Raw genomic sequence first — 23,908 nt, forward strand, 5'->3', positions numbered from 1 at the left:
GGAGAAGGACAGGTAGGAGAGTTTTGGGCCAGGGTAATTTCACACATCTAGGAAAAAAAAGCGCCATCTAGCGGCCATATGTATGAACTGACAACTGTTTTATGGGATAACATAAGACAAGTCTATCTGAAACAGATGTGTGTGTGCGTGCGCGTGTGTGTTAATGTGAACTCACAGCATCATAAGCTGCTCTTTTTCAGAGTTGCCATGGAAACACCTGCGGATCCATAATTCGTCGAGTCCGTGTGAACAGAGCGACCAACTGTGTGCGCGCCGTGCATGCATATGGACCAAGGAACACACCGCAGCAATACAGACACGTCTTAACCAAGACCTTTATTCAAAGTTAATATCATTGTAGATTCTGGTGAGGCCATGCCTAATGTGTGACTGTTTCCATTAGGCCATATTCAGACTTCTCCCAGGCTGGGAATAAATAATCACCTGTTTGCTTATTCCCTCAGTAAGGTCTCTGTATCTGAAAACTAGATTGTATCTGTCTGTTCGGGATCTGGTACTATACAAGTTCACCACTCCGGGACCACCTCACCCCACTACGAGTACATGCGCACCTGTCTAGACAAAACCAAACTGGGTATACGACAAAACTCAACCATCACACAGTGACAGAGCACCTACTAGGCTGAACTTACACTCACACACACACTCCAAACTCCACACTTCAGCTGGCTTTCTTGGTGTTCTTCTTCTTTGGTGTCTGCTTCTTAGAGGAGCCAGCTCCGGCCCTGGTTGGCTGCTGCAGCCTGGTGGGGCTGGGCTTAGCCCCGGCGGTTTTAGAAGGGTCTGCCTTCGCTGCAGGTGCTGGCTCTGGTTTAGACACATGGACCTCCTTTACCTGTTCTACTGGTACCGGTGCTGCTGCTGGTGCCTTCTCTACTGGTGCTGGTGCCTTCTCTACTGGTGCTGGGGTCTTCTCTACTGGTGCTGGTGCCTTCTCTACTGGTGCTGGTACTGCTGCCTTCTCTACTAGTGCCTTCTCTACTGGTGCCTTCTCTACTGGTGCTGGTACTGCTGCCTTCTCTACTGGTGCCTTCTCTACTGGTGCTGGTACTGCTGCCTTCTCTACTGGTGCCTTCTCTACTGGTGCTGGTAGGCCTACTGCTGCCTTCTCTACTGGTGCTGGTATTGGGACTTTCTCTACCTCTGCTGGTGCCGGGGCCTTCTCTACTGGTGCTGGTACTGGGACCTTCTCTACCTCTGCTGGTACTGGTGCCTTCTCTACTGGTTCTTGTACTGGTGCCTTCTCTACCGGTGCAGGTACTGGCTCTGGTACTGGTTCCGGAGACTTCTGGAGCTCCTCTGCCTTCACCCGTGATGGTAGGGAGGACCCAGAGGGAACCACCTGGACTTCTGGTATCGGGGCCAGTTCCACGGACCTCTGGACCACCTCCGCCTGAACCGGTTCTGGTTTGGGCTCAGACACCTGCGGGCCCTGAACTGGGACCTGGGCAGGTTCCACAGCCTCCTCCTCCTCCTCCTCCTCCTCGCTGTCTGAATCGTCATCGCCATCCCCTCCAGCGGGGGGCGCCAGCAGGGAGGCGGCGAAGGCCTGCAGCCGGGCCTGCTCTGCCGTCAGCCTGGACATCTCCTCCGTCAGCACCTCTTCCTCCTCCAGGACCAGCTCAGGCACCTCCACCCTGGCCTCAGCCTCCGCGTCGGTCTGCATGAGAACAACCACCACGGTTTTTATTGTGTCATCCTAGAGTTTCAAAGTACAGTATGCACTGCCAATGTGTTTTGTATATCTGTTTATATATATACATATATATGTGTTTTTATATGGTCAAAAAATTCAACCAACCTATATGAAAATCAATCAACCAATTAATCAATCAATCAATCAATTAACCAATCAGAATTCATCTCTGTGACCTGGGGTTGGTTGGAGTGTCGTATCTCTTTGATCTTTGTGTACAGGCCCTGCCTCTCGTCCTGCAGCGCATGGCAGAGTTTCTCCAGCTTGTCGATCCTCAGGGTGAAGAGCTCAAACTCCTTCTCCTTTTCTGCCCTCTGTGGTGGGGGTGGAGGGGAGGAGGTTCAGGGGGAGATTCTCCTGATATAACTCGTCATGACGTACAGTACAGCAGTTGCGATGCTGAAGTGCGTGTTGCACAGATGGCCTCACCTCTTCAATCATCTCCGCCAGAGCCTTGTTGCAGCTCTCGAATCTCGTCTTCCATATATTCGACTCTTTATCCAGCTTCGTCATCTTCTTAGTCATCTGCAATCATACATTTGTTGCCTTGATAATGACGCAATGACGTGTGTTGATAATGTGGCATTGTGCAAAGGCATATCGAAACGGTCATTTTCAGCATGTGTCAAACGATCCATCAGTTACGCAAGAGGTAAGAATGTTTCAGAATGAATGGCCTGCCAATATGTTGTGTTTAAAGAAGGGTTTATTTCGAGCGTGCCGCATACCTTCTCCATTTCCTGCTTGAATCTGGCGTACACGTCGTTACTCTTGGACAGGGTCGTCTGGAACTCGTCAAACTTCTGGGAGTACAGCACCAGCTGGTCGGAGGCAGACAGACAGGGCCACACGACATGAACATCCTGGCATCGCCATCAGCATTTTAACAGTAATATGCGAACATACACACTCCAAAAAAGTGCAGTTTCCTATTAATTGGAGTGGAAATGTGGTGTCTCTGTAAAAATACATGATGAATTATCGTTGGGCCTGGGCGCAGAATTCATATAATTAATGCTGTTTTCATAACTATGTCGTTTGATTTAGTTGGCCGGCTGGCTAATGTTCCTGTTGAGGGAACGCAGGGCCTTTTAAACAATGGCCAGGCCTCTCAGCTATTAATAACGGCCATAGAAATTGTCAGCAGTAATTTATGAATCCAGCTGAAAACCATTTATCTATGTATGATTTAACATTTAACAGTGTGAGGAGCCTCAGACCAGCTCACTTCAATATATCATTTGTCTCGAATCTGCACCACAGATTAGGGCCCTATTCAATGGACATAGACATTCTATCCTCATAGTCAAATTAAATAATCAACAAACTCAGTTATCAGATAGAGATAGAGAGAGACCAAGAGAGACCGAGAGACAGAGTGAGACAGAGAGAGGAGTATAAAGAGAGACTGCTGTGTTGCCTGGATGCAATCAGCCCTTCGGCTCCATTTAAAATGTAAATTAATTAAAGTGGCAGATCTTTCTTTTCCCCCTCCGCGCCCCCCCCCCCCCCCCCCCCCCCCCTCTGCGGCCTGCACGGCTGCTATCACAGACGAAGGAGGGAGGGAGGTGAGGTCGTCAGCCCGTTGTCGAGCGAGAGTACGGTCTTGCGGTGCAGTGCATTCGTTCACAGTGCCGGCTCTGTCCACCAGAACACCGAGCCCCGCGGCTACCCGGCTACGTTGGGTTGCCAGCCCCAAATCTCATGTGCAGGGGGTAAGTGAAGGGGCCACACCGGCCCCTAGTATATTGCCCACCCCAAATTTCTCAGTGCACATCCAAACGGTTAAAAGTCATGTTCCATTTAAATTTTAAACAACCAACCACTCCCTTCCCCTCACGACCTCTATCCATTTTTATTTTGGGGGGCCCACGGACAGAGGGCCCCCTAGAATCGACCCAGAGCGTCGGGCGCTACATCCAGAGATCCAGACCTGTAAGAGACGTCTGTAGGAGGTCACAGACAGATCGGTGGTGAGCAGCAGAGCGGTAGACTTATCAGATATTCACCTGGGCCTGCATCACTGTCTCCTGCTCTCGCAGTAGTTTAGCCTGAAGTTTCCATTCTGCAGCCTGTACCAGTAACTGGTTAGGGACAAAACACACACACATACACACACACACACACTCTGAGACAGGCAGGGGCAGAGAGATTTACCTTTTTCTTCAACAGCAACTCCTCCTGCTTCATTGCGTAGCATTTCTTTGTTACGTCAATTGCCTCCCTAAGCAACTATGGAGACATTCAGCGGTTACTGTGGGTCTTACAGCCTGTCATACAACAGGCCTTCATGCGAACAACACTCTGACACAGCAGCTTGGACTGAGTTTGGATTAAACATCTGAGACGTGGGATCAACTGGATGTTCTTGTTTTCCCACTAAGCACACAACATTCCTTAGACATGACATTACATGACACCTTAGAAATAACTTGCCTTTAACCTGAAATGGGAGTTCATAGTTGTATTGTCCTTGTATGACTTGCGTGTGTGTGCGTGCGTGTGTGTGTGTGTGCCTGCATTTGTTTGTGTGTGCGTGTGTGTGTGTCACTGTGTGCATGCATGTGCGTATGCCTGCTTGTGTGCGTTTCCGTATGTGTGTGTGTGTGTGTGTGTATGAGTATGTGTGTCTGTGACTGTGTGCGTGCGTGTGTATGTGTGTGTGTGTGTGTGTGTGTATGAGTATGTGTGTCTGTGTCTGTGTGAGTGCGTGTGTATGTGTGTGTGTGTGTATGAGTATGTGTGTCTGTGACTGTGTGCGTGCGTGTGTGTGTGTGTGTGTGTGTGTATGAGTATCTGTGTGCGTGCGTGTGTGTGTGTGTGTGTGTGTGTAGTAGCAGCAGCAGCTCACGTATTCCTTCTCTCTCTTGTGTTTCTCGTCAGCCTCCTGCAGCTGCGCCTGGGCCTGCTCCAGCTTGGCGTCGGACAGCTTCTGCTGCAGATCATGGTGCTTGAAGATCTTCTCCAGACTCTGCCGGGAGGGAGGACGAGATAGCGACGTAGAGTGAGGCGGATGCGGTCTATTATATATATTATCGGTTATACTGACATAGCTATGCGGAGTTATGGTACGATTTATAGTGAGATAGAGGCATTATCAGCTTTTTAATGTTCAGCCATCACTCATTACTATGCAGAGCTTATCAAGACAATCGATGAGTTGAATTATGATGCATAGTAAGTACAGTAGGCTATGTAGAAATCAAAGATTTTTTATTCTGGCTCCCTTCCTCATCATGACATTATGTACCGTCAGCAACCAAGAGATGGCAGTAGACACAAATGGTTTGAAACACATCTCACCATAGCTGTGAGACAGAGTCTGTGTGTGTGTGTGTGTGTGTGTGTGTGTGTGTGTGTGTGTGTGTGTGTGTGTGTGTGTGTGTGTGTGTGCGCGTGCGTGCGTGTGTGTGTGTGTGTGTAGGGGAGTGTTTATTAGTCCAGTGATTGGAAAGTGAGGTGTGTGTGTGCATGTGGGGGAGAGTGTTTATTAGTCCAGCGATCGGAAAGTGAGGTGTGTGTGTGTGTGTGTGTGTCTACCCAGCATGGTTTGTGTGCGTCATTTACAGTTTGTCCTCTCTCTGGTGTGTTCTTCTGTGATTAGATCTGACAGGTAGGAGCGTTACACAATGATCGGATCTCTCTCTCTCTCTCTCTCTCTCTCTCTCTCTCTCCAACCCCCGCCCCTCTCACTCTCTATCTCTCTCAGCAGGATGTCATTTTTAGGAGGAAATGGAGGGTGTTTGTTCTGGATCCATCTCTGTCAGCTGATTTGAATAGAGACATCGATGACATTAGCTCCTTTTATATCTCCTCCACTCATATATCTGACTGTACGCAACATATTGACCTCTACCGAGAGAGGAACTAATGACTAATCAATAGTGGCTGTGTGTGCATGTGTGTATGCATGTGTGTGTGTGTGTGTGTGTGTGTGCATGTGTGTGTGTGTGCGTGCGTGCGTGCGTGCGTGTGTGTGTGTGTGTGTGTGTGTGTGTGCGTACATGTGTGCATGAAGACATTCATGTTAATCAAGCTGACATTTTCATTACTTTCATTACATTACAAAGAGGCAGGCCTGGGTAGGGTGTAAAAGTGCCATGCTTGTGGCAGAAACCTAACCTAGGCCCTCACCCTCACCATGGAAGGATTTTAATACCTACCTTCACCACACCAGTGTTATGCATAACCTGAAATATAAGACTGTCCAAAAAGTAACGAAATGTAGGAGACAAAAATGACACCCAATTGGAATTGAATGTACTGTATTGTCTTAGGTGTCAGTACATCTGATGAAATACTAACGTGTACAGGAGTCAGAATGCTACTGTACATATTTGAATGATAATATGTGGGTGTGTGTGTGTGTGTGTGCGCACACACGTGAGTGAGTGAGTGAGTGAGTGAGTGTGTGCGTGTGTGTGCGCACACGTGTGTGTGTGTGTGTGTGTATGTGTGCTTGTGTGTGTGTGTGTGTGTGTGTGTGCGTGCGCCCCGTACCTCCTCTCTCTGTTCGTACTGGTTGATGATGCTCTTGAGCTTTTCGGCCAGGTTGGCGTTCTCCTGGCAGAGCTTGGTGTTTCTGCCGCTGTGCTGCTCGATCTGCGCCTGGATGTCGGTCAGCGTGCTCTGGAAGTGTCCGGTGATCTCCCTCCGCTTCTCCTCCTCCTCACGACAGCGCTGCAGCGTGTCCTCCTGGGATGGGATGGACGAATGAGGAAGAAAGAAAGATGTACAAGACTGTCTGTCTGTCTGTCTGTCTGTCTATCTGTCTGTCTGTCTGTCTGTCTGTCTGTCTGTCTGTCTGTCTGTCTGTGGGTCTCTCTAAGTCTCTTCTCTAGTTTTTTTTACGTCTCTTCTCTCTCTCTCTCTCTCTGTCTCTCTCTTTCTTTCCCTAGGTCACTCTGTGACTGTCTCTTTCTCTCTCTCCTCTCTCTCTCTCTCACTCGCACACACACGCGCACACACACACACTTTGCAGAGGGACGGTGTCCAATGACTAGGGATTAGAGGGTAGGAGATGTGATACTTGTCAGGTGTTGCGTAAAAAGTTACATTATATATCGGACACATAAGGACGGTACTTTTGTCCATAGATACTTCAATATCCCTTGAATATACCACAGATTGATGTAGCCTACAGTAACCTACTGTACTGTGTAAACTAGGTAGATAGGTCTTGTTGAGCAGTGTTGAGCTCCATTATAATACATCTATAATACATCACCGTTCTGTGATTATCCAGAACCTACAGATGGCCAGCACGCTCCTGGTTCAGTGAGGAGAAACCTAACTAACTGACTAACTTGCTAATTTACAGATTAACGAACTATTCAACTAATTAATTAACTAGCTATTCAACTAACTATTCAATTAACTAATCACCTAACTAACTGACCAAGTAACTAACCAACTAAGAGGTCTCGCATACCCAGACCTCTCTCCACACATCTGTATACGCTGTGCCAGTGCTGGAGAAAGGTCTGGCTGGACTCATTAGCATTCAAGCATGGATGGGATCGCAGTATTTCTTCAAACCAATCACAATCGTCTTGGGCGGAGCGATTGCTAGGTTGTTGTTGTTTCATGTAATCTGGATTGAATCTGATTGGTCCGACAAAATATTCCGTCTCCATTGATTGGGCAGTAACAAACGAATGACAAGGCTTATCCCCAATACCTACATCCGTTGAGTCAGACTAACAACTAAGTAACTGACCTTCAGCGTCTTGTTGTGTCTCTGTAGCTCCCTGCAGAGCCCCTCCAGTTTGCTGCGGGCCAGGATGGCTCTGCTGTTCTCCGACTGGAACTGGTCTCTCTCCTTCAGCACGTGGGCCTGCTTCTGCTGCAGGAGCCTCTGCTGCTTCTGGTCGGCCCAACGCTCCTCCACCTGGGACACGCGCGCGCACACACACACGCGCACACACACACGCACACACACACACACACACGGTGGATTGGAACAACAACCTTGTGTGTTGAGCTACTGTAGTCCTTCCTACCATATTCTGCCTTAAAGCTAACAAGCACAGGGGTGACTGGGAGAAAGAGAGAAAAGTCATAAAAGGATTTGCTGTGCCTGGCTGGATGGCCCAGAGGGTAGAACAGGTTATACATTAATCCCACACACAATTTTATTTCCTCTTATTCCTCAACACTCTCTATCTGTACACAGAGAAGAGGATGTTGTTTTTGAACTGTGTGTTTTTCTGGGTATTCTACACATGGGAGCATAATGACTGAGAAAGAACTTCATAAAGAGGTCAACAGTGATTCCTTCAGGAGAATAGATGTTTTATTTGGAGAACAGTTGTATGCATAAATATATAATCAAGGTTGTAACATCACACGGTTGTTAGTATGTCTTTACCTACTTGGTGTACTTAAAAGCCAGTACCAATTGAATGCAGGATTAGAAATACTATTGGCCATAACATACAGGTAAGTGTGTAATGTTTCTCTTCATAGTGATTGTTATTTTTTAATAGATATTTTTTCAATTGCTAATTAAAATCTAATTTTGTGTACAATAGAAAGCAGTTTATTAGGGCTGAAATGTTGGTTTATGTTGTAGGCAGCCTACACTGAATAGGCTAGCACATTATAGCAACCTGTTTGAAAGGCACAGTTTTGACCATTTATGATGTCACAATAGGGGGAGGAACCTTATTATTATTTAATTTTTGTTATTATTTTTTTTTGAAAATTTTTGAAAAAACCCAAACAAAAAAAATTATTATGATGTCACATTTACCTACAGACTAAAGTTAATGTTCCATTTTTAGTTTTCAGACAGAACTTGTCAGAGCTGAAATTGACTGTGATATTTTCTCATTGCATACATAAGTTCATTGTTTAATTGATTTACTGTTGATAGTATTAAAAGAAAGCATCAACATCGGCTTAATGGCTGAAGCCCAAAGTGAACCTGGAGTCTCTACAGAAGAGAGAAGGGAGGAGATAAAAATGAAAGAAAAGAAGAAGAAAAATGAAAAGCCAGCTGTGACATTTTTCCAACTATTATCATTGCTCACCTTCTGTGGTGGCAGACGCTTGGGAGGAAAGTATGCCTCCTATCACGGCCCTTTCTCAGGCCTCCTCGCCTCGTTTGGTGAAGATGATACTGACACGGGTAAGCAATTTAAAGAGCCCTTTAACAAGCATTTACAGGTCGAAAGTAAAATGGCTGATATACAGTAGTGAATGTAAATGTGCTTTTTCAGAAACAGAAACAGATCAACCTCTCTCAGCCGGCAAAAAAGACAGAGTGGAAGGACATAAGTACCGGGACACGGATAAGAAGAAAACGAGTCAAGTTAACGGACGTGCAAAGAGAACGCATGGATGGATTAAAGGACAAAGTGCAAAGACTCCCCAGGAACCTCACAAGGTTAACTCCCTAGAGAAGGACCAAGCCTCTAGAGTCAGCACTGTAAGACAATCTCTATACTAAATTGGATGTTATTATTGCCCATATTTCATATCTGATTGATTTATGCTTTTTAAAAAACATTTTCTTTCCCCTTTTAGCGATCCTCTAAGCGAGCAAACTCTCCTGTGTCAGAAACATCCCCGAGACCAGATCCTTCTAAATCAACCAAGTCCGTGAAATTGACTGAGGTGAGCTCCTGACCAGCGTGGACAGATACAGAGATAGCTAGCCGAGTCTGTCCCTCTGACCTCAGCTCCATGTCTTTGTTCCTCCTGACAGGCCTGCGTATCTCAGACCTCCCTGGTCAGATACCCGTCCCCACCTCAGACCTGCTGGCAGCTGCCCGGGGTTCCTGACCAGGCCCCCGCCAAACCCGTGTCCGGGAAGACCTCCACCCCAACGTCCCTGAGAACAGAGACCAGACCGTCCACAGACGCTACCGACTATGGGCTCGCTGGCGACGGTGTGGCCGTTCTGACCAACGAGGACGAGGGCAGACTGACCGTCGGCGAGCTTGTGACCGGACTGCCCGTCGAGGTCGAGGCCGGACTCGCGACAGATACTATATGATAACTCAGGACTACGACGCTCCCTGAACTATGGGAGATCAGAGAGAGATACTAGCGTATCCCGCTAAGGACTTTGCCGGCACATGAAGACTACTTCTCTTTTCTCTCTCTCTATTAATAAATATATTATTTTTTACTTCTGCACTTCTTTGTCCTGGACATCTTTGTAAAAGACTATAACCACTGAATGGTAAATGGACTGCACTTATATAGTGCTTTTATCCAAAGTGCTTTACAATGGCCTCTCATTCACCCACCAATGGCGGCAGCTGCCATGCAAGGTGCTAGCCTGCTCATTAGGAGCAATTTGGGGTTCAGTGTCTTGCCCAAAGACACTTCGACATGTGGACAGGAGGAGTCGGGATTCAAACCGCCGACCCTGCGATCACTGAGCACTGAGCCACAGCCACCCTCTGAAGCACAGTAAACAAAGAAACTTCTATAACTTTTGATAGACTCTTCCTCTAACTCACATTAGTCACACTCACAATGAGGCATTATAAATATTTTAGGAGGTAATAGTCAGCGTACTGTATGGCCCTAGTCTGATCTGCCTCTGCTTCCCAAGGCAGACAAAATTGAGGTCTTTATCACAGTGGCAGCTACAAGCCACTTCCAATATCTCACCAGGCTCTCTCTCTCTCTCTTTCTCTCTCTCTCTCTCTCTCTCTCTCTCTCTCTCTCTCTCTCATCGCTCAGTGTCTCTGTTAGTGACAGCTGTGTTGGAGCACTGTGGTCCTCCTGTCTGGAAGGCTGACAGACTCACCAGCTCGGCGTACTTCTTGAGGACGGCCTCCAGTTTCTCCTCGGGGCTGCGGAGCTTGTTGAGGCTCTGCATCAGCTGAGTGGCTTCCTTCCCTGTGAGGAGACAGAGACAGACAGGCACATCAACCACGGTTTACTTCACGCCTGAGAGGAGGAGGAAGAGAGGGAGGAGGAGAAGGAGGGAAAGGAGGATTTCTATAAGAGAGCTTCAGAGAGAACAGCTTCTCCCCGGGGTGGATAACTCTTAACTCTGACACCTATGACTAGGGGCAGCAAACTGGAGGGGAGTAGATGAAACTTGTTGGGGTTAGAGAGGGAGGTTATTACACACTGGGTTGCTGTCCCAGTTTGATCTAGCGTGGCACAGACTACAGCCTGTCTCTATTATTGTTAGAAAGGAGGTTTTCTTCCACCTGAAAAGTAAGGATGGAAAATATAGGTTTGTGTCGTTGGATTCTGCAGGGCTCTCAGCTTGACTCTACGTGGCTCTCATCTTGGCTCCACAGGGTCCTCATCTTGACTTGTCCTTGACTATGACCATATCCCTAAACCAAGCCTGACCCCTGAACCTTGACCCCTACCTACCCAGTCCCTTCAACAGCTTCTTCTCCGCCTTCTGGTCCTTGCCAGCGCCTGTCTCCTTGGCAACGGTGACATCATCTCCGCTCATCTCCTCCTCCAGCTTGTCTTCTTCAGGCTCCACCATGACGCTCTTCAAATATAAATCAAACTTTATTAATCAAACTTACTGATGAATCCAATCTTTCTGTTTTTATTATCCAAAATAATACAGAGATTGAATACATCTTTTGCCCAAACCCTAATAAAAGTCCTAATTCAAACAGGCGGTTTGGTGATGCCACGCTCATCCAATTGAGCCGGTCTTACCTGTTTGTCCATCAGGCTGGCGACAGAGCCGTAGGTGTTGATGATGTCCTCCAGCTGCCGGCTGAACTCCTCCATGGGGTCTGTGGTGTCTCGCTGGGCCTCGTCCGGGGTCTCAGTCTCACCCAGGGTCTCTGTAGAGCTGGGCTGGGCTGCCATCACCTCAGCTGCCTGAGACATGACTAACAGTAGAGTGCATGTTAGTCAGGGAGAAGTTGCCTACTTGGTAGGCCATTATGCGTTAGCTATCCCTGTAGTCTCTACTAGCACAACTCTGAGAGCAGATCAGTGTAGATGGGGTTAAAATAGCACAGAACCAAGCAGGCTGTCACAGGCCCAGTGGGACTGGGAGAGGGCATTAAATATGTCGCCTGTCGCGACGGCCAAGTCCCCGAGTCCCCCGGGAGCCCCCCGTTCTGGGGCTGATTTCATGCGGAATGAACTCAGAGCATCCAGAGGTTGTTTATCCCGGGGCTCGGCTCCGTTGCGACATCACGGCCGCCGCTCCCACCGCCGCTAATCAGGCTAAAATTAGCCTTCTAGTCACCGGGCTCCTCCCCCCTCCCCCTCTAACACACACACACACACACACACACAGACACACACACACACACACACACACACACACACACACACACACACACACACACACACACACACACACATCCCTACCCAGGGCTCCCTCCTCTCCCCCCTATCTCGCCCTCTCTCTTCTTCCCCTCCCTCTGTCTTTGTCCCTAACTCTCCCCAACCCCCCTTCCCTCTCGTTCTCTCACCCCCTCCCTCCCTCCCTCCCTCCCTCCTATAGCACCTGTTCTGCAGCCTGTCTCTAAATCGGGAGCCTCTAAATATGGTCAAGCTATTTTATCACCCCAGACACGCCTCTGCTGATGTCAAAGACGCCACCAAGAAGTGAGGGGAACACACAGTGTTCCCACTACCTGATAAACATCTCTGTTCACTATGGCCAATCCTGCCCGGTGACAAAGGGTTTTGTCTAAATGCAGGACGTGCTTCAAGACGTGTCTCGGTTATAACTTGGAATAATCACTCACCACTGCTAATGTAACATAATCCAGTTAAAAACTGGGGGGGGAAATCTAATCCCTTTTGTGCCAGTCAAAATCAATGTAATAGGTAGGATTCTTATTGACCAACTGTGTAGAGATCGTAGAGTAGGCCTAACACATATCTAGCACATGTGAATGTTAAGCAATGAATATTCCCCATGATGACTCAACAGTAAAGCCACAACCAACTCGTAAACATATTGTCAACACACACACAAACACACACAGCAACTTTAAACCAACCACTCACACACCTACACAACTACTCTGGAAAGAAACATAAACAAATCCCACCAAAAATAAGAATTTCAGCCGTAATTTCTTTGTTTGAACAGGACAGGAAAGACATGGAACAGTTAAGGTACTCACCCAGAGCAGTGGAGAGAGAGGATAGAGAGAGGAGAGAGAGAAGGGGGTCCTGTTGGAAACCAGTGACTGGGACAACAGCTGTGACAGGACGACCCCTCAAAATAACTTCCTGCACGCACTCACTCAGGACAGGGTGTCAGTCAGCCCTGTGTGTGAGCGTGTGTGTGTGTGTGTGTGTGTGTGTGTGTGAGAGAGAGAGAGAGAGAGTGCGGCATGCGTGAGTGTGTTTGTGTGTGACTGGCCCTCTAGCTTTTCTGAACAGGCTTTCTTTGAGGGCTACTTGACAATGAGTCCTTGACATCCCCCTGTGTCCTCCCTGGAATCTCCGAGGGCTTTGTGTAGAGTTTTGCCGGGCCTTAAGTCTACGGTAGCTCCCACAGGACAAACACTGGGCTGCAGCCCTGGGCCCACACAGTGGCACCTGTTTTGATATGTTGGATCTGAATGGAGACATAGCATTTAAAAAAAATGTTTATTTTTTGTTTTATCCTGGCAAAGGCAATTAATCAATCAATTAGTCCACGCCGCGAGGAGAGCTTTAATGGAAGTGTTCTGGGGAGTCATTTAAGCAGCGTTAATTCTCCCTGCGTTGGTAGCGATGGATGTTCTCTGTCAGTGCTCAGGGGCGGGGGCCGCGCCGTCACCGGACCGTCTCAATGACCTCTGCTTAATTAAAACTTTATTGAATGATTCCCCCATGACGAGCACTTAGCGTTGCCGGGGGAGCGTTGGGGTGCGGCTTCGGCTCGCTGGGTTAGCACTGGCTAACCAACACCGCTGTTTCTGTGACGGTGCTCTCTGGGTCATGAATGTTCATCGTTTCCATGTTGCAGGTTTTATGGGGAAGCATTCTCTTTGCCTCATTGACTTTACAGACCTGCGTTCAGGCTGTGTTGATGAACTGTAGATAAACATTTTATTTACTTACCGTCCTTGTCCTACGGAATATTGCGATCATGTGATAGAACCAGTGGTTTTAAGTTTGAGTTGAATAATTCTGCCTTGCAATCTTTACGAATTGAATTATGCAGAATATACAAAAATACACAAAACACAAAACCAATGTATAAACATCATGATAAACATCATTAAAACATTCTATCATTTAGAGAGAGTTAAAAAGTCTGATGCCGCAGGCGATGGTGGAGTTTCTCAGTCTATTTGTTCTGATCTGTGTGAGTGAGAACCGACCGCTTATCCCGAGAAGCCGGCCGGTCCTTTCTCCCTTGCTAGGAGGGAGGATGCTGTGGCGTTGATGGGCAGGCTGATGCATGGCTTTGATCAGCCTCACAGTAGCCTCTACCCTTCTAGTCTGGAGGTCTGGGAGGTGCCCAGGGCTGTTTGTGGACGTGGTCATTATTCTGACAGCCCTTTTCTGAACTCTGTCCATAGTGTAGCGTTGTTTTGCTGTACAGCCCATCAGCACCACACTCCCATATTCCCAGACATGGTCTGATCAGTGTGTTATAAATCTCAACTAGGTCTTCTACAGGGAGCCCATTTCTGGACATCACAGTTAAGAAGTGCAGTCGCTTGGAGGCCTTTTTTACAGCCTCGTCAATGTGAATGTCCTCACTGAGCTGGTTTAAAATGCAAACAGTATGTATTGCTTCTGGTTGTGCTTGAACGTTACATTACATTACAGTCATTTAGCAGACACTTTTATCCAAACCGACTTCATAATTGCATTTAACGTAGGCACCTGGTCAGTGTACCACCACTCGCCAGAACTTCTAAAGTGCATCTCATTTCTAAACAAGTGACTAAGAGCATAATCTAGTGCTAAAGCCAACATCCCAGAAACCCAGTCCAGTGACAAGGTGAAAATGACTCATCGCTATAAGTGAAATATGTAATAATGCAGCTGGCGTTGGAGGCAGTGCGGCCCAAATATGTTGGCTAACTGGGAGCACAAAGGAAGGATTACGGAATGTGGACCAGGCTGACTGATGTGTGGTTTGAACTGGAGAATGGGATGGATGGTTTGGCGGTGGGGTCAGGCGGGGTGAGGGTTTATTGCACATGTCGCGCAAAGCCTAGGGCCTAAGGTTGACTATGACGTGTGGTTGGATCTGGAGAACATGCAGAGACCCATTAAGACCGGCCCAACCCTATCCTCATCACCCCCCCTTCCCCCACCCCAGCTGAACGGTTTCACTCTGAATGACTGCGTTTGGGATTAGAATCCCATTCCCGTAGCAGGAGGAGAAAGCCCACAGAGCCACACCTAGCATACATACCGTCCGCTCCGTCTATCTTTATCAATACCCAAGTTCGTACGGGCATCGAACCCGGCACCGGGTGCCCTAAGCCCGCTTGTCGATGCCCTAAACCCACTGTCCTTTCCCACCAGAGCGAGAGGCTGGCCTCACACTCGCGACGGAGTGGCTCACGGTTGCGTGGCTCATGATGTCACCGCCCCGTGGTAGCGGCTATTAGCCACATATAGAGCTAGCTGTCTGAAGGAGAGCGGAAGGCAAGGCCATCCATCTCTCTCGTCGGGGGAGCGTCTCTCTCCTTGCCCTCTGCTCCCCTCCCCTCCCCCTCTCTCATAAACGGGTCTTTAACAACCTGCGAGGTGACGCTGACGTTGGCTCTTTAAAGCCTTAATTATTTCAATGAGGACCGAGCGGTCGGATGAATGTGCGTCCTGTCCTCTACCCCGGGGAGAGGGGCTTCGCCCCCAGCCCTCCCGGGGAAGATGGATGGACGGACGGACAGTTCACCTTGACTGGGCGGCTCATCTCTATTCAAAAGCAGATAGAGACAGACAGACGGACAGAGAGACAGACATCAGTGTAGTCTCTGCTGTACGCTGTGATTTCATTTAGCCTACACATTAAACACACACACACACACACACACACACACACACACACACACACACACACACACACACACACACACACACAAGTTACTTTTAAATACCATATTGACATCCTAGCAGGTAAACTACGTCAGAATTTTTTAAATTTTTATATATATATATAGAAACAAATCCAGCTTCCCCATGTTGTGTAGGAAAATAATTGTGGAAGCTATATTTTTATCAGTACTAGATTATGGTGATATAATTTATGGTAATGCTGCTGCTTCTGCCATGAAACCTCTCAACTCTGTCTATCATTCTGCGATTAGATTTATCACAGGTGATAGTTACCATACACATCATTGTCTTTTATATGACAGGGTTGGTTGGCCATCTTTAGACCTAAGACGAAAAAGGCATTGGTACCTGTTCATTTGTAAGGCTCTTACTGGGAAGCTGCCTCCTTATATCTCTTCGATGCTGAGCCATAAACCTAGTCCGTACTCAACTAGGTCTAGTGACTGTGTCCAGGAATTTACATCCAAACACCTTAAACCTTTGTCCTGGTAATTATCACCTCCCCCCCAAGTCCCCTGCAAACCCCAGTTTCAGTCTAATGTAAAACACCAACTCTCCCCCCCTTTGTAATTGTAAACACACTCTGCATAGCTCTTCCTCATCTCTTTGTTTAAGTCAGAAGGGCCCCACCTTAGTCTTCCTCGTCCTGATTCAGACCTTTGTTTTTCTTTGTTTTCTCATGTCACATGTTTTTACTCTTGGCCACGCCTGCCATTCATGTACAATGCAGTAGCCAATCACATCCTGGAAACACTGTACCTTTGTTTGGACTGTACATAAGCCACAGCTAGAAGAGGCGGACTTCACTTCTCTGACTGAACCACCTTTGCTGCGTTTGTCAGGAAGTCCTTGCGCTCGTAATGTTTTCCACAATAAAACAGACTCAACCTTTGAACGTATCTTGGTAAATCTTTGGACTAGACCAGTCTAAAAAATACTATCACAGTTTGGCGACGGGGATGGGATCACTGCCTGCGTTTGCTTCGGGATTCCAGTGGATAGGACTGATCGGCAGACGTGTCGGTCCATAGTGGGCGTTGGAAAATCAATTTTCTCTCTTGCGCTAGAGCGCCAGCCGAGATTATTTCCTCAGTTCTTCCACTGGATTCTTGAAGCGCACAGGTACGTTTAAACGAACCCTCTTGTGGTTCTGAGTTGTATTTGCCTTGATTTGGTTCAGCTTGTTGGTCTGGATTGTTTGAAAACAGAAAACCCCAGCGTGGGTATTTAGTCCTACCGAGGGTAGGAAGAGCATGGTTGATGTTTCGTTTCAAGAACGATACCAACTAGCTTAAGCCTCATTGTTGATGTTTCGTTTCAAGAACGATACCAACTAGCTTAAGCCCCGTTGTTGATGTTCGTGTTAGCACGATTGCCAACTAGCTTCGAAGTGATTGTTGATGTTCGTTGAAGAACGATTACCAACAAGATGGTAGCTACGGGAGTGATTGGTGTTTCCAATCCGCGTTTCTTGGAGAAACGTTGTCCCTTTGTTCCCGGGTGACTTGGTAAACCTAACGAGCGTTAGTTTTCACCAAGTGGCTGTACAATTTGGTAGGATCTAAACGGAAGGTTTAGCCTGGACCAAATTGCTAGTGCAGCCGAGCATGCTTGTTGTTTGTAACGTGGGCCTTTGTTTTCGTCTTGTTCGTCTTATGTGTTCACTGTTTGAGCCTCGGCTCTTGATTATTGTTTGTTATGCGCGCCATGGATCCAGGTAAAGTATTGTTTTGTACATTTTTACACTGTTAAAAATTCTGCTAGATTCCCAGTAGGCTAGCTAACTGGTTGCCTAGGAGACGCAGGAAAACTCTCGCGGTGTTCTGCCATTGAGCCAGAAGAGAACAAAGCACTTCGCTGACTAGGTGAGTACTAAGCGAATTTAATGTGTCTTAATGTGTGCTTTACCGCCGTGAGTTAACCATAAGGTTTCCTTTCATTGCTGTTTTGGGGTTAGGCTGCGTCGTAGTTATTAGGGATTTTGTTTCTTTAAATTTCCCCGCGCTGCCAAAGACAACTTCCGGGTCATACATGCAACATTTTGGGATCACCACTAGGTGTCAATGTAACCCCGGCTAATAACATATGGCTAGAGAATGTAACAGAATTCTACTGCTAGCCTGATGAGATTGATGTGCTAAAGCATTTTCGATTTCTTACATCCACATCTGACATTTTAGTGTTAAATTCTAAGATTCGGGCTCAGCTAGAGGGTTGGGGGAGAAGCCTGTTGATTCTCTAGACTGGTCTGTTTTTAAGATTTGGGAGAGTAGAACGAGAGTTTTTTTTTTTTTAGGTCAGGAAGGAAAGATAAGGAGATTCAGCAAACAGTCTCTCCGCCATTTCCCCAGCAGAATAACTCTGATTTAAAATTAGATTCCCCCCTCGACTTGTTGCGCCATTAGCCACGCCCCTTCTTTCTACGAGGTATTTGTCCGAACAGGGCCGGAAGGAAGAGCCTCCGATTTTGGGGTCGAGCGCCACCTGCTGGAGTTCCCTTGAACAACCCATAAGGGAGATTTTAACTAGCCAAGATTGAGAGATTTTTTTTTTTTTAAGATAATGGTGGCAGGATGAAATAGATGTAGAGCCTTTGAGTCTTAAGTTGCTGTTAATGTTTCTGAGCAGATCTTTTAGGTAATAGTGGAGAACTCAAAAGTCTGACAGGGTTTTGAATGTGTGTTTGATTCAGGAGTTGTTTCAATAGTCAATGAATGGCCATAAGCTGTTCGTGTTATGCATTCTACTGTATGAATTTTCATTCATATAATGATAATGTGTTTTGAGGAGTTGGCTCTAGGCCTTCTCCTCTGCTATTGAACCCAGTCTGTGTTTTGAGTCTTAATTTTCAGGTGCTATGGACCCTGGGCGGCAGGTCTTTGAGGAGCCTGGATCATGCCTTCCTGGGGACATTGGAACCTGCTGTTGGTCTGTTTAACTGTTGTTTGTTTTGTCTCTCTTTCTGATATGTAGCTTAAGACATAAGGTTTGTGCATAATAGTGGGGGGAATAGATAAGGGTTGCTAGTGTCTTAATCTGAATGCAGCATCTCATAACCCAATTATATATTTTTAAATGGTTATGTTAAATATCTCATGTTTATAGTTTGAGGCACATTCATCGGGCCTGAGTGTTTTTTCTGAGTGGTTTTTTACAGACAACTGTCGTTCCGGGAGTGATGGGTGAATGCCGAACCAGGAGACGGGCACGTACACCGGAGGTTACTGGCCTGTTTCCCTACAGATGGGCGATCTGGGGTTCGTGGGATGCAGACCAACGCCATGTCACCAACTCACTGTGAGCGACAGATAAGTATGAAACAGGAGCAGTGCCCAAATACTCTGTCCTCAAATGCAGAAGAGGGAGGTTTTAGATATACAAATTTTAGCTATACAAATGAAGCTTTGATGAAGTTTTTTTTTTGATTAGTTAATTGTAAATGAAGCCAGTTCATTTTAGTGTCATTTTCTTTGCCCCATCTCTATTTTTATCCTGACTTCAGGAAATTTTTGCTTTCACCCTTAGGGGGTGTTGTTTTGTTGAGACGAGAATGTGGTTATTTTGTTTTATTTTCATAAAATCGCGAGAGAAATGCTAGAGCCAAATCCAATTGCCTTGATCATGACTGAGGACTGGGCGTGTTGAAGTCATTCTAACACTGCCCTTGATGTCACTATAGGCTACTGCAGACTGGCTCTAAATGACACTTGAACAGTCACCCTGTTTAAGTTTTCCTGACAGAATAACAACATTTTTCCCCAAAGCAGGAGCTTGCGCTTAACCATATTTCTGAGTATCTCCTACAGACTGCTGATAACCGTTCCTGACCAAAGAAGGGAACAGGGAGACCAGACCAGAGGACTCTCTTCTTTTGCTCTTCTGTTTTGTCTCTGTTTGTCTCTCTCATCTGTGGATCCACAGACGGAGCACTTCATCAGCCTGTACTGGGGGACCGGGAGCGCCGAGGTGGCCCTCCAGCAGCACGACCCGGGCCGGCCCTACGTGGAGCAGTACCGTGTGGACCGGGTTCAGCACTCGCCCTGGCTGTGTGGTGTCCCACCGCACCTTCACCCTGCTGAACCAGGACAGGGACTCCCTCCTCACCCTCCGAGAGCTCGCTGGCTGACCGCTCTATGTAGACCTGCCAAATGGGGAGACAAGAGACTACCAGGAGCAAATGAGCAGCCTGAGAACAGGCCAGAAAACATGGAAGAGAAGTAGATGTTGCGGGATGAACCTACCCGTCAAAGAGATGTAGCGGGGTGAACCTACCCGTCAAAGAGATGTAGCGGGGTGAACCTACCCGTCAAAGAGATGTAGCGGGGTGAACCTACCCGTCAGAGATGGAACAATCAGGACCATGGCATTCTGGCCTGTGTGGAATAGCTGTCAAAAGTAGCTGAGAGGACGGTCCATGCAGCCGAAACCAGAGATCTCAAGGGCAAAGCGGTCACCACCACACTGTCCTCTCCTCTGATGAGCAATCGGAGAGTGACCTTGACGGTCACCGCCACACTGCCCTCTCCTCTGATGAGCAATCGGAGACTGACCTTGCCGGTCACCTCCTTCTCGTGGTTGTTATGACAACGTGGACAAGCTCAACAGCAATGACTGCACCTCTAACCGCACACACTGGAACCTACATTGAACATTCAGAAACGCAAACATGGAAGCTACGATCCAGAAGAAATTACATGCGATTATTCACAACAAGAGTGAATGAACTTTATAATTATCTTGAAAAAATATCATATTTGTTTACAAGAGTTGCAATGGTTGAAACATGAGTTGATAAATAAGTTTGGGTTTTTCCTCTAAATTGACCAAGAGGTTTTTTGCCCCTCTTACACTGGTAACCATTTTATCTTTTTTTTTTGCCTTGTTAAATCAAGTTTGTTTTTTGGTGAATGGTTGTCCACTCTTAGACTATAAATAGTATATAATCATGTCATTTTTTTTAATCTTGTTTCCTGTCAAATTTCTGAAGCAAGGGGTTTTGGTGTGTGATTTAGCACGTTGAGAGAAAATAATTAAAGTTTCCACCTAGTGGAGAGATTATTTCCTTTCCACATGTATAGCATAGCTGACTGTTTACACTGTGTTTGGATTTTATATTTTATTTTTGTGTGCCTGTTCAGGCACAAATGAGGGATTGTCCAGGAATTTACATCCAAACACCTTTAACCTTTGTCCTGGTAATTATCACCTCCCCCCCAAGTCCCCTGCAAACCCCAGTTTCAGTCTAATGTAAAACACCAACTCTCCCCCCCTTTGTAATTGTAAACACACTCTGCATAGCTCTTCCTCATCTCTTTGTTTAAGTCAGAAGGGCCCCACCTTAGTCTTCCTCGTCCTGATTCAGACCTTTGTTTTTCTTTGTTTTCTCATGTCACATGTTTTTACTCTTGGCCACGCCTGCCATTCATGTACAATGCAGTAGCCAATCACATCCTGGAAACACTGTACCTTTGTTTGGACTGTACATAAGCCACAGCTAGAAGAGGCGGACTTCACTTCTCTGACTGAACCACCTTTGCTGCGTTTGTCAGGAAGTCCTTGCGCTCGTAATGTTTTCCACAATAAAACAGACTCAACCTTTGAACGTATCTTGGTAAATCTTTGGACTAGACCAGTCTAAAAAATACTATCACAACTGGCTCACACTTAAAGTACCCCATGTGACCAGACAGCTGGGAAGGTCTGCCTTCTCATTTTTGGCTCCTAGTTCTTGGAATTGCCTACAAGACTCTCTGAGATTAGAATCACTTCCCTCTCAATTCAGGACTCTGATTATGGACTATTGTGTTTCTGTTTGTAATTGTTTTAGTTAATGCATTTGTTATTACTTCATTTTATATTTTATCTCGTAATGTTTTTATATGTCTATGTATGTGACTGTGTGTTTACTGACTGTATTTGTTTATTGTGAACTCAACACACTTGAAAATGAGGTTCACACCTCAATGTGTAACTTGAGTATAAATAAAGGTTTAAAAAAAAAAAGAACACACATGGAGCAGCAGAGCTGAGACTCGTGGAGGATGTACCCCTTCTCTCTCTCTCTCTCTCTCTCTCTCTCTCAGTGGATCCACTTCACTGTCCCCGACTGTATCTATTTAACTCTCTCTCTCCCCTCCACTGTTTCTCTCTGACTCGATCTGTTTAGCTCTCTCCCTCTCTCTCCATCACTCTGTCCCTCACTCTGTATCTGTTTACCCCCCTCTCTCTCTCTCCCCATCCACTGTCTCTCCCTGACTGTATGTTTACCTCTCTCTCCACCTCTCTCTCTCTCTCTCTCTCTCTCCTCCACAGTCTCTCCCAACCTAGGCTAGAATGAGGTTCATTCTAGGTTCTCTGAAAGCATTCAGTAAGTACATAAAGACAGGTCAATTCATTCCTCATTATAGAAACAGTAAACATTCAGAGTGAATACTGGACCAGGGCTTGTTTGCAGAATAGACAAGGTGTTAACGACAGGTCGCATGGGTCCAGACGTCACCTGACATACGGCCTCCTCTCCTCCTCCTCTTTCCTCCCCTCTCTCCTCTTTTCTTCTCCGCTCTCCTCTGCTTCTCTCCTCCTCTCTCCTCCTCCTCGCCTCCTCCTCTCGCCTCCTCTCAGTAGACCCTCACTGTTAGTATAGCTCAGTCTATACACACAGCATTACAGCTGGCCAGCAGCGGAGGTGTAATGGTAAATATTTAATGTTTATAAATGTGCTATTTTTTATTTTGGTTTCCCTCCCTCTCAGTCAATCACTAAAAGTCTCTGTATGCAGCCGAGAGCCCAGAGTGAGAGCATGATTATGATGTCAGCCACGTGTCATTAAAATTTTATAATGAATACAGTCACTTAAGAGAAAGAGCCGTTATTCTGTAGCTAGCAGCGCTACTGCGCCGGTGAAGGACGACACCTGTCCAGTTGCCCTCCTCCGTCCAGATGCCACCCAAACCCTCCTTCTCTCCTTTTTTCTCAGAGCACCTAATCCCCTCTTTCTCTCCTGTGAAAGGGACGGCTGAGTCAGAGATGAACGGAAAAAAGACCCTCAAGGTCGATATCCTCGTTCTCCTCGTCCATATTCGTCTGAGAGTCTCTGACTCATGGGGCTCGTCTCTCCAATACTTTATTTTTTTTATTGGTCTCAATAATTGATTTGAACTGCCGCTCGTTGAAAAATTCTCCTGAAATTAACTTTGCGAAACAGGTGAATGTGACTCAGGACTCTGTAATGTGAGAGAAGGAAACCTAGTCTCTAGCCTTGTAAATGTCAGTACGCTGACCTAGTTTGGACTCAAGACCGATACAGAAGCCTGCAATTTTCTAACAATAGACCCACCTCCATTACCGTTTCAAAAGTCAGTATTAACATTGTAACCTCACGTGGCATGGACCACAGTCATCCATTCTTTTATGTGTACCCAAATGGAGAATGAACACCAGACACCAGGCCTGTAGCCGGGGGGGGGGGGGGGCTTCGGTGAGCTTCTTGTCTTTGAAATCGAGAGTTTAACATGTTTTTGAAAGATTTTTCAAGGTGCCCCCCACATCCATTGTATGACCAAAACGGTGGTAGAGCACTTATCAGACTTTCTCAAAAGTGCTAGCTTTGTCAACGTTTTGATCTGAACCATTGTATATGATCATAAGTAACCTTAAAACAGGGCTAAACATGCATTTTCCCTTTACTACTCCTTTAAGACCAAAGGTCCAGAATTTAAGACAAAAGGTCCGCACTCATTGAATCTCATTGGGCCAGGAAAACCTTCCGTTGCCACTGATTGGGCAGTAATGAACTAATGACAAGGCTTATACCCAAAACCTACATCCGGTGAGTCAGACTACCATGTGATAGATGGTTATTCTTAGGTCAGTTACAGGACGATAGTGTGTTAAAACCTGCAAATATTCAACACAATATTCAAAATGCAAGACTTGGATATCAAGGTCCCATAATAACACCATGTTGACGCCAGTGATACACTCTGGCTGCTTTATTCATGTTTGCAAATTAAAATAGAATAAATTAACATTTTTGTCTAAAAAATGTACAAAAATACTGTTAAACTTTCCTAGAAAGCTTCCAACACAGTAGTATATTGCCATGTACCGCGCACACAAGATAAGCACAGTGGAGTCAGCTGGGGTAATGTCTAAGGGAGAAAGGAGAGAGAGAGAATGGAGGGAGGGAGGGATGAACACTATGGTGAAATGGAA

General features: G+C 46.5%; 1 protein-coding gene across 1 annotated transcript; it reads right to left on the reverse strand.

Annotated features, from left to right (window-relative positions):
• Nucleotides 1-682: 682 nt before the first annotated feature.
• txlnba (taxilin beta a) lies at nt 683-11,548 on the reverse strand (the record flags this gene model as incomplete). Its single annotated transcript, XM_084454005.1, has 12 exons — nt 683-1,681; nt 1,894-2,031; nt 2,147-2,242; nt 2,446-2,538; nt 3,727-3,789; nt 3,875-3,949; nt 4,569-4,688; nt 6,218-6,412; nt 7,437-7,607; nt 10,485-10,576; nt 11,069-11,195; nt 11,372-11,548. The coding sequence occupies 12 exons, from the start codon at nt 11,546-11,548 to the stop codon at nt 683-685; spliced, it is 2,346 nt and encodes a 781-aa protein (XP_084310131.1).
• Nucleotides 11,549-23,908: the final 12,360 nt, after the last annotated feature.

The sequence above is a fragment of the Borostomias antarcticus genome (genome assembly GCF_949987555.1).
Source record: "Borostomias antarcticus genome assembly, chromosome: 19".
In the NCBI taxonomy this organism is placed as follows: domain Eukaryota; kingdom Metazoa; phylum Chordata; class Actinopteri; order Stomiiformes; family Stomiidae; genus Borostomias; species Borostomias antarcticus.